The 11720-nt window shown below is 38.0% G+C and overlaps 1 protein-coding gene across 1 annotated transcript in view; it reads right to left on the reverse strand.

The window, feature by feature from the left end:
* The window catches only part of LOC133525146 (hemicentin-2-like), a 28444-nt gene extending 18655 nt beyond the window's left edge, over positions 1 to 9789 (reverse strand). Inside the window, exons 1-5 of the mRNA XM_061861407.1 lie at positions 8940 to 9789; positions 5163 to 5392; positions 4065 to 4190; positions 3062 to 3151; positions 1105 to 1233 (exon numbers count right to left, since the gene is read on the reverse strand). Coding sequence (XP_061717391.1) covers positions 1105 to 1233; positions 3062 to 3151; positions 4065 to 4190; positions 5163 to 5392; positions 8940 to 9159 — 795 coding nt within the window. The 5' untranslated portion in view covers positions 9160 to 9789. The remainder of the gene's footprint in view (positions 1 to 1104; positions 1234 to 3061; positions 3152 to 4064; positions 4191 to 5162; positions 5393 to 8939) is intronic.
* Between the last annotated feature and the right edge of the window lie 1931 nt (positions 9790 to 11720).

Genomic DNA, 11720 nt, shown 5'->3' on the forward strand with positions numbered 1-11720 from the left:
GTTATTTTATTTGAAGTAGCTTTTTTCGGTCGTTTGACGACCGTCTGGTCTAAGTTGATGAAACCGATGGTCCCGGTTTTGAATCCCGGGAAGGGAATTTATTTGTGTGATTTATTTGTTCCTGAGTCATGGGTGTTTTCTATGCATACATACATCTAAGTATTTATCTTTATACGTATGTATATCGTCGCCTAATACCCATAGTACAAGCTTTGCTTAGTTTGGGGCTAGGTCGATCTGAGTAAGATTGTCCCCAAATATTTATTTATTCATTTAAATATAAATAAGTACTAGTTAAAATAACAAGAGTAGCTAAAGTTAAAAATATTCAAAACCAGCAAAATACGACACATACGACTAATGGGCTTACAAAACAGATGGCCTACCGCGAACCACGTTTGTCGTGTTGCCTCACTGTCACACTTAAGTACGAATTTACAAGTGCGACAAAGAGGCAACACATCTAACGTGGTTCGCGGTAGGGCCTCTGAACTATGGTTGCCTAAAGGAGTCAGCTGCGGTCATAAAGTCCATTTCTGACCGCAGCTGCACTACTGCTCCGACACTACTGCAGCGGCCTGAACACGTTGGTGTTATTGTCAATTTCCATAGAAAAATCAATGACGATATCGACTGCACGTAATATGGTAATTTTAACGTATTTCCGACCGCAGCTGTTTTTAGGTTAGCCATGTGACTTTAAGACCGTATGTCGCGGATTCGAATCTCATAATGTTTGTATGTAAAAGAGATGTAATTTCTTATTTAGCATTTACTTTCCGGTGAAGAAGCAGTTTTTTCCCTTTCATTTGGAAGGACTGAACTAAGGATAAAATGGAGTCGGTGGCGCGCATGTAACACCTCTGGAGTTGCAGGCGTCCATAGGTTACGGTGACTGCTTACCATCAGACGGGCCGTATGCTTGTTTACCACCAATGTGGTATAAAAGAGAGAGAGAGAGAGAGCTTAACATCTTTTAAACAATTTTTTTTACCTTACCTAACAGCAAAAGCTGGTCATTACAAAAGCTATTTTTGCATCTTTAATATTGAAGCGTAGGTGCTTTAAATGGTTTAACTTTGTGGGTAATGAGTAGTGCCTTACCGTAATCGCTTGGAGCCTTGTGATATTCGTGGAAGGCGCTTCAACGCCGCTTGGATCAGACACGCCCAGTCGTGCATTTTCGCCAGATACAGCTATCACAATGTCCTTTATGTCTTCGTCTACTTTAACCTGAATAACAGAAGAACAGTATTCTTTGATATTTGGTTTCTTCTTATTTACTTATCCATTTCTTTTCTTCTTATTTAATATGTTTTTTTGAGTCAAGGGTAATTTCAAGGGTGATGAATTCCTGAGCTTAATTTAAGTAACTTTCTCAAAGACACCGGTATTCTAATTAACTCCATTTCGGAGGTAATCAATAGTGTATTTTTATCTTATAAGGCCCCTACGAGCGTGTTCACTTGCCTTAGGGCCTGTTTATATATTGATTAGTATTTAGTACGAGTGTATACATTTGCTACTAAACGCAAGTACTATGTATTTTGGGCGATCGATGTTCGAAATGACATTGATATGTAACAGTTTTAAATTGTTCGGTTGTGTTAAATATAACGCCCGTGTTAAAACAACGCTACATGCAACATTTAATACATATTATATAAAAAAATTAATCGTTGAAAATTCCAAACGTGAAAATTAAAAAAAAAAGTTTCCTTAAACATACTTACTCATGCCCCGAAGTTAACGGAATTCAATAAAAACACGGTGTACCTATATGCAAAAACTAAGATATACATATTTCGAGCACATTACCTAGAAAATTGTCTTTTTTTAATGTAACAGACTTGTCTAAATGCAAGTAATATGAATAAGGTTAAGGAAAAAGCTTACAAAACTTGATTAACGTGAAAAAATAGAAACAATACCCCTAGTGTAAATTTATTCGATGACGTAACGTGACGTACGCGTTTACGTTAAGTCTCATTTTGTATGAGATTTTGAGTTTCCATAACGTCCCGCTTGGCGCGCTGTGTCTAAATCCCATACTAAATGAGACTTAACGAAAACGCGTACGTCACGTTTCGAAATCGAATAAATTTACACTGGGGGCTCTGATCAAATAAATTAAATTTAATGTACAATATTGACTTAGTATTTGGATTTTTTTTCATACTGCACCCACCTTAGCAAATTTCTGTTTGGCCTATTAGTTAACTGGTAGACAATGCCTCAAGGCATTAAGTCCGCCTATTGTATGTTTACTTGTATTTGTGTAATGAATAAATAAATATTGAAGTAACGACCGAATGAGTTATATATTCGATAATAAGTTAAGAGGTTATCTCTATTTAGAAACAGTTGGGCTGATAATTTCTTCACCCACTTCTTGCGCCTGCCAACTTTTGGGATAAACACTAGTAGCGTAAAGATAAAAGTGATTAAATATATCATATTCATTTAAAACATTCATGCCAGAATGATTGGAGGTTGGTCAAAATACGATTTGCCTGAAAAATAAGTATGGCCAGTTACAAGATGTGCGAAAGATAAGATTAAATTTACCTCTTTATAGACTTATAGGTATAAAACACCTTATACAAAACTTACCTTACTGAAACATCAAATTTCTATAGGGATTTTTTTCTTATGTAGAATTTCTAGAACTATGAAGCTTGACTTGTGGCAATTAGGCTTGACTTGTGTTTTTTTTTTAATCTGAATCGTTAGATGATTAAAATCGACCGTAAAAGTATGATACAACTGTTTTTTAGGGCTCCGTACCAAAAAGGACCCTATTACTAAGACTCCGCTCCGTCCGTCTGTCTGTCCGTCCGTCCGTCTGTCTGTCAGTCTGTCCGTCCTTCCGTCTGTCCGTCCGTCCGTCCGTCTGTCTGTCAGTCTGTCCGTCCTTCCGTCTGTCCGTCTGTCCGTCTGTCTGTCAGTCCGTCCGTCCGTCCTAAACAAAAAAAGTCCTAAAAAGCACGGAACCCTCAGTGGGCGAGTCCGATTCGCACTCGGCCGGTTTGAATTGTAAAATGATGTATGTTTAACTTACATTAAATGAACCTAATTGTCGAGCAGGCAACGTTTTACTCAATATAACGGTTTTTCGGCTCCCAACAGTTTCCTCCACATATTTTAATATCTGGAAACATCAATACAACAGTTCAGTATTTTACTCGTATTCAATTCAATTCAATTCAAAAATTTATTTCAGACTAATGCCCATAAATAATCACAAAAAATTATAACATATTCAAATAAAAAATAAAATTAAATTAAAAATACAATACAATAAAATTACACACTATGTCAAAAGCAAGAAAATTAAAAAGAAATACATAACATAATAGATTAAAATTACAATACATAACATTAAAATTACAATTACTATTTTACACTTTAGTTATTTGCGTATCAAAACTGCCATCCCTTGCAATTTATACTTGATTGACCGCAGGTAATAATAACAAAAATAATGAACATAAAACCCTCGGCAGAGAGTACCATTTTGTACCATTTGGCGTTGAACCACTAGGTTCATGGGACCCCAGCGCACACAAGTTGCAGAAATCGCGAAACGTCTGGTTGACGTAACTGGTGACCGAAAGAGTTGACCGCTTCCTCACACAACGTATCAGTATTGCGATACAACGAGGAAATGCCGCCAGCATCCTTGGTACAATGCCTCAAGGGCCTATTTTAGATATAAGCTAATTATAGTAATACCACTGTATAATATCCATTATGTCTAGGGGTACCCCTAGTGTACATTTATTCGATAGCGAAACGTGACGTACGCGTTTGCGTTCAGTCTCATTTTGTATGGGATTTTGAGTTTCCAAAACGTCCCGCTTGGCGCGCTGTTTCTAAATCCCATACAAAATGAGACTTAACGTAAACCCGTACGTCACGTAACGCTATCGAATACATTTACACTAGGGGTTCTGTTATCTTAAATAAAAGTTATTTTCTAATCAGTCAATGAAAACTGTACATAAAGCATTTTGAGCCCTTAGAAAAGGTTTTAAAGTTAAGGTAAATATTGTTTTACCAACCTCTCCGATTTCGTTCTTTTTCAAATGGAATACTTGTCCGTTCGTAGCTTTGGCAAGATCTTGGTACACTAGATAGCTCTGGCTGATAGTGTCGTTTTCACAAAGGCCTGTCAGAACGAATACAATCTAGAAATAAGAAAAAGCCGTGAATACCTTGAATTGAGTGAGTGAGTGGAGATGGATAGGACATACTATTCGAAGAGGGGAAACGAATAATGCTACCATAGCTTTCCCGTGGAAACCGCCGGACGGAAGCCGTGGCTCCGGGCGTCCTGTACACTCTTGGCAACGGTCCGTCCTAAGAGAGTTACGAGCGGTCGGGTTGAGCTGGAGCGAGGCCAGAAGACGAGCTGAAGGTAGGAAGGCGTGGCGCGAGCTTGTGAAGGCCCTTTGCACCTCTGGGGTGCTTTAGGACAACAACAACAACCTTGAAGTTGGTGACTACGCTTGAGATAATGCATTTCAATCGTACAAGTACCAATAGACCAATACCAAACATCAACTTTGGTGGTTATAAAACGGCGCGGTTTCCTAGAGGGCGGTGATTGAAGGAACATTCTTTTGTGTCCGTAATATCACGGTCGCTAGCTATATGACGGCACTGCTATTCTAGAAAACCGGAGCATAGCACAATAGATAGGTATATGGCACAGTATACTGCCATCTTCTTCAGGTGTCAAACTCCGGGGCTTTCGATTTTACACCGATATAGACTATAGCATCTTTGGTAGTATTGGGTTAAAGACAAAACTGTGTTATTTTCCTGTAGATATACCCAGAAAAGAAAACTGTACAGTTCTGGTTAACACACAAGTTTTCTCTGCTGTGGACAATTGCAGCTTGTGGACAATAATACATTGATGATTTTAGCATACTTATCCAAATAAAAGAAGTACATTTTCATGTGGATAAGGGTTAAATAAGAAAATTAACCTTTATAGCCCTCAACTTTTGGGTATGTCTACATAGAAGACGTGAACACAAATTTGCGTTTGACCCTATTATACTCAATACAAGTTCTGTAGCGTAAACAAGAGATGTAGAACAACTGCAGGTTAAAAGAACCGGTCAAACTCAAATACTGTTTTAAAGAAATACCTGAACTCCTTTCTTCTGGCTAAGTGCTTCCACTTTTGCAAAATTCTTATAGTCTTCTGCGGAAGCATCAGTAAACACGTACAGAAGAGAGCCGTCTTGGCTCTCATTCAACGCCAGTTCGATCCCCGTCAGGGACTTTTCGGGGCAGAAGCCGCCTCCGCCTGTGTTGATATTGCCTAGTTCCTTTTTAAATGCAGCTTTGTCTTTGGTGTTTATTGCCAATTTAGGTTCTGTAATAAAAGATAAAGAACCGAATATAGGTGAGACCAAAGCACATCGTCTCCGCTGGCTGGGCCACCTCGAAAGACTGGGTGAAGATCGTGCTGTAAGAGGGCATATTTGGGTCGACCGACTGGACGCCGTCCTGTAGGTCATCCTAAGTATCGGTGAGCGGATAGAGTGGAGGTAGATCTCTGTGAGTTCGGCGTGAGTAAAAATTGGTGTGATTCCTCGCAGGACCGGGTAAAATGGTGTGTTCTTGTGTTGGAGGCATATTGGGTCATTGCACCAAACTAGTAAACAAGTAACAGAAGATATGTTTTGAAGCATAATCAATCCAATAGGACAAACCAAGATGTAAAAAATCTAACTTTCTTTAAGTCAAACGAGCTCGTTGCCATAATGCCGTTTCGAAAGTCGAAGTCCGACTTAAAACATACAAGAGGGGTAATATTTTATTTTACGCTTTTTGAAGTCGGCTTCTTATTAAGGAAATTTTTGAGATTGTACATAGTAAAGGCCTTCGTCCATATTTTATTGGTCCCACATTCTGTGACGAAAACGCTACTGCAATTGCTTTAGTGAAATGATAATAGTTTCAATTTTTAATAAAGTTTTTTAAAGACGTAATTAAGATAAACGTATTTTGTAATGTATATTTGGGGCAGCCTGTATACATACATATACGAATAATGAATTCAAAAACAATACAGTAATTACTTTTCATTTTGTAGTAGTCGGGTAATAGTACATCACTATAGAGGACGGGAAACGAAGGGTTCCAGGCCAAGTAGATATAGACGGCCGAGCGTAGCAAGGTCGATAGGGATACGCGGCCGGCAACCCCGTTTCTCGCCGAGACTTGTATCATGCTAATAAATAATAAAAAAAAAAAAAAAAAAAAATAGGATGATGATGATGATTGATGATGATTATTGTTATTGTTCCTTTTGGGTTATTAAAAGGGGAACGAAAATTTGATTATTTTTACGCTACGACGCACGGTTTAGGAGATACAGCCCTATAAAGATTTCTGCATGACTGAAAAAAAAAATGTTTATGGGGCTGTATCTCCTAAACCGTACGTCGTAGCGCAAAAATAATGAAATTTTTGTTCCCCTTTGAATCAGTCAATTAATATTTAACAAACACAAAAAACGAAAAAAAAACACAAAAAAGACAAAAAAAGAAAAAACATTATGGCAGAATTTTGCTTATAGGTTTTGTTGGCCAAGACGTGCCATAATTTGACGTTTAAAAACAAAAGAAGGTTGCCTTACAGGCCTAGGTGTGTAAGGCTGTATGAAATATCTTTACATATCATGTTCACTCATCGCACCTGATATGTAGTATTTCCGGACCTAATTTGAAGTAAGTCATGTCAACATTTCATTACAAGTTTGAGAAAAAGTACATTACGATACAAGTGCGAAAAATAGGAAATGACTTGAAGTGTTGATTTAAAACACTTCCTGCGGTCGAGTTTCAATTTATTCCCACTCGTTGCGAATTGCCTATTCGCACATGTATCGTACAGCATTTTACAGTACATATTGGCCTTAGAATTTTCGACATAGTTACGTAATATGCTAATTATCGAACTAGTAGCACCATATATACTGAAAGTTAAGTTTGAAATATAATTCGTACTTGAGTTAATATACTCGTACTTGAGTATATTCTCGATATTATTACCAATATCAAGCGTTTATCACTTGTTTTAGTGCTCTACATACACTGACAGTGACATGAATCTCGGTCTGATTCCCAATATTGATTGACAGAAACTTAGGTCATACACATATATAAATAATTACTACTACTACTTAGTGGCGCAGCGACCCAAAATGAGTCTTGGCCTCCGACACGAGTACACGCCAGTTGTCTCAATCCTGCGCAATCTCTCGCCAGTTATCGTCTTGGAGATCGCGCAAGTCCGCTTCAACAGCATCGCTTCAACGATATCTGGGACGTCCGATAGGCCTCCGCCCTATCGGGCGTCCCAGGTATGCCCTTTTATCGCCGCGATCCTCATCCATTCTTAATGCAACGGCCAACCCAGCGGTGGTGGTGGGCGTTTGTCTCGCCGATAATATTGGGCGCAGTCACGAGTTCCTCAATCTCGGTGTTTCAGAGGATTCTCCTTGAAAGGATATTTCTGAGAATTCTCCTTTCAGCCGCCAGGAGCTTATTTTCTTCTTCAAGTGTTAGCGTCCAAGTCGCAAATCCATACATTATGAGTATTACGGCATATGCTGTACGGATATAGCTAAGTAGTAAGCGCTGATGGCCTAGCGGTAAAATCGTACGACTTGCAATCCGGAGGTCGCGGGTTCAACCTGCGGCTCGTACTAATGAATTTTTCGGAACTCATGTACGAAATATCATTTGCTATTTAGCAGTCGCTTTTCGGTGAAGGACCTAGTCCTAGTTTAAGGTTGGAAGTTCAGATGGCAGTCGCTTTTGTAACTTGAATGCCTACGCCAATTGTAGGGATTAGTTGCCCCAGGCAGGTTGAGCCATGGGAAAAATGCCGGGACAACGAGAGAAAGAAAAAAAAAACTTTACACACAAATAAAACTATTTTTAAATGGTTGTGAAGCAGGTGTTCGTAAATGTCGAGGAATTGAAGGTATATTTATTTATAAATTTAAGTAAGTAATTCGAATACCTACATATAATCTAACTTTAACTTTCTAACGTTGCTAAATATTTTTGATATGACGCGGTAAATCCCAAGTCTTGGCACAGTCACTTGGTTTTTCCTAGTGAGGAATCCGATTTCCTTTCAATATTCTCTTCGGTAAAGGGAACCGTGTAATGTAGGTAGTTAGTACATTTCGGGAAACTCATTAGAACGAGCCGGGGTTCGAACCTATGACCTAAAAGCTTAAACTCTCGCCTGTGTATAATAAGAATCCTGACAGAATATTTCCTATATTATGTGCTCTATTCGGCGTTTTGAACTCACAAGTTTTGATCACCAACACGAACTAAATATCACTAGTGACATTGTGAGCTGTAGACTTCGCGTTAAGCTTAGAAAATATAAAAATCCAATATGTCAATTTTCTAATAAATAAAAAATCTAATAGCTGGATCGAAGAATCGTAGAATCCGGTTACAAACTTTCAAGAGAATCGTTTAACCCTTTTCCAAGCCGCACCAATCTACAAGGTTTTCCCAAAAAATCCAAATATATTCCAATTAATCCAGCTTTGATGATTCATTTGGAGACAAGTAACATTTCCTGAATGTCTAATCTAATTTGAAGCTTAAATCGGAATGCTAAAGTTGAAATTCTAATGGCGCGTATGTGGCCGATAAACCGTACTATGCTTGGGAAAGGGTTAAGACTTGCGAGCTGTAGTACATACTAGGGACATACTAGGGAGTCCCGGTACTGGTTTTCTATACATATACAGTCCCGGAACCGGGAATTCCCGGTTCTCGCCATACAAACTCAGTACCGGGAACATTCCCTAGGACATACGAAAGCAAAATGCCAGAGTTAAAAAGGGACCTTCGCTGTGGTCAATTAAAAAACTGCCAACTCACCATTTTCAAAGGTCACCAGAACAAATTCGTCAATCGGCGAAGAGCTCGAATTACTCACTGTGCCTAAAATTGCATCTACAGCATTACTCACTCCTTTAATATCATCACTCATCGATGCAGTTGCATCAATGACAAAAGTTAAACTACTTTTTACATCACTAGAACTGACTGCAGTGACTGTTCCTAAGACGAACAGGGCGAGAAGAGACTGTAGTTCCATTTTTAAATAATTCTCATGATACGACCGCTCCGAAACGGTTACAAATAGTAATTGGTCGTTATCATTTGGCAGCTTACTCGTAAGTTGATATCAATTCTGGCGCTCAATGAACACGGATACACAGGGTGGGCCCACAGGTCTAGAATGTACAAGATTGCTTGTCAAATATCAGAAGCGCTTCCATAATCGAAATATCGTGTCGTGTATCATTGGAAGTATTGTAAGAATAGCGTCTCTGCTGACACGCGTGCGAGCAACAGCCTCCTAAGGACGTTGGCTGAACGCCTTGATTGCCATCTCACGAGCTACTGGGTAGACGTGTTGATAGGCAAGGCTAAATGAGCTGGATGATTTAATTTTAATTTAGTTTTATGTAAATTAATTGGTACTAACGTAGGGTGTAAGAATTTGTTTTTGCTGTTACTAACAAAATTTATGGATCTTATCGGTCTGAAATAATGATTTTTATTTTATTTTTTTTATTGATGTGACTGCGTAAATTATTAGCTTTTTACAAGATTTAATTTAACTTGCAATGTAGGTACCGTAAAACCACCCAACTATAGTCCAAAGCTCCCAACTATGGTCCACAAATAAACTCAATTTTTCTCGTTCAGGTTACTATATTTTTGTAGTTCTAAGGCAAAGTATGTTTTTATGGAAGGTAAAACTAGGAGTAAACCACAAGGAACATTGGTATAGATACTTAATTTCCTTTTGAACTTGTGGACCATAGTTGCAGTATTGGACTATAGTTGGGTGGTTTTACGGTAACTATGTGCGGGTTAGATCTTGCCTGATAAATTTGGCCCACTTCCCGCTTTCCGATTGAGATGAAATTTTGCATAAATATGAAAATCAGATGACAATGCAATATTATGATACCTTGGAGCTGATTTGATGATGATGACGGAGGAGGTGCCCATATAAATTCAGTGATAAAACAACGCAACCTAATTGTGTTTGGGGTTGTCAGAATTGTCTCGATGAGTATTATTTGCCTGTGGAAAGCAAAGTCAGTGATAAAAGTTAGATAGTATAAGTTTGACCGCTGTTTGTCTATCTGTGGCAACGTAGCTCGTAAAGCAGGTTTTCTAGCGCTGCTTTTTAATGTTATCAAAACAGGTTCATCTGTTTCATTGCGTTAAAAAAAAAAAAAAAAAATTTAAAATTTAATCTGTTTATTTCATATCAAAAAAAACATGCATTTTTCTAACTTAACTACTAATCTTAAATTAAAAAGATTTTTTGAGTTAAGGAGTCTAGGCGTGTAGAATTAATTATACAGTACACTTCATCTTTGTATAAATTTTCATTATTTTCGCATTTTAAGCATGTGTTTCTTTATCATAGATCTAACTTGCCCACATGTTCGACCTTCTAATGAGCTTACTAATTCATATGGAAATCTATTCAATATACGCGGTACAATGCATTTCCATACTCTTCGACCATATTCATTGTTTGTTTTTCGGACCTCAAACGTTGGAATGTTATCTAGGTTACGTAACCGTAAGGGTCGCGTTTTTTTGTTTGAGTATTTTATGCTATTGTAGTATTGGGTTACAATGGATAAGTTTATTTTTTCAAATACAGTTAATACTCCGCAGTAATTGAATAGATTTTCATAATTGCTTTTATATTTATATTTAATTTTCATAGGTACAATAGTCTTAAGCATACGTAACTGGAGGTTATATATATCATTTAGGTAGGTTTTGAATGATCTTCCATAACTTTCTAGGCCATAGTTTATAACAGAATCCGCCATAGACATGTAAAGGAGTCTTAATGTATTAAAAGGGACTTTATGTTTTAGTATACATAGCTTTGATAATATAGATCTAAGTTTATTACATACCCGGTGGATATGTGGACCCCAGTTAAAGTTATGGTCTATAATTAGCCCGAGGTAAGTATGTTCTTTTACAATATCGAGTTGATTACATTTACAAGTTGTGCTAGGCATGTGTAGACACTTGTGCTCGTGGGCCACGATCTTTGGTGTGAAGTTGATTTTTTTATACGGTGAGTGAATGTGCATCAGTTTGGTTTTAGTGTAGTTTAGTGACAGACCTAAGTCGTGGGCCCATTTGCACAGAATATCAAAGTCATGCTGCATCATGCTCTGGGCAGTTTCCAGGTTCTCGTGGGCTGTGATTATACATGTGTCGTCTGCAAACTGGTATACAGAAGCATGCTGGAAAATTTTACACATGTCATTTACATATAGCAGATATTCCGTTGGAGCTAAAATTGAGCCTTGCGCCGTGCCGCATAAGGTCGGAATTAGGTCACTCTGCTCGCCCGCTATGCTCACGGCGCTGTATCTATTAATATGGTAATTCTTTATAAGATCCAGCATGGGTCCCTGTATACCATTTTGTTCTAATTTTTTATAAAGTGTAATGTGGTCCAAAGTGTCAAAAGCTTTGCTAAAATCAATCATTACAGCAAGTACATGGTGTTTTTTTCCAGATGTTCGTTGATTTCGTCAGTAAACAATGATAAGAGTTGTGATGTATTTTTATTTTTTTGAAAACCAAACTGTCTTTCGTGAA

The sequence above is a fragment of the Cydia pomonella genome, chromosome 14, assembly GCF_033807575.1.
Source record: "Cydia pomonella isolate Wapato2018A chromosome 14, ilCydPomo1, whole genome shotgun sequence".
Taxonomy (NCBI): Eukaryota; Metazoa; Arthropoda; class Insecta; order Lepidoptera; family Tortricidae; genus Cydia; species Cydia pomonella.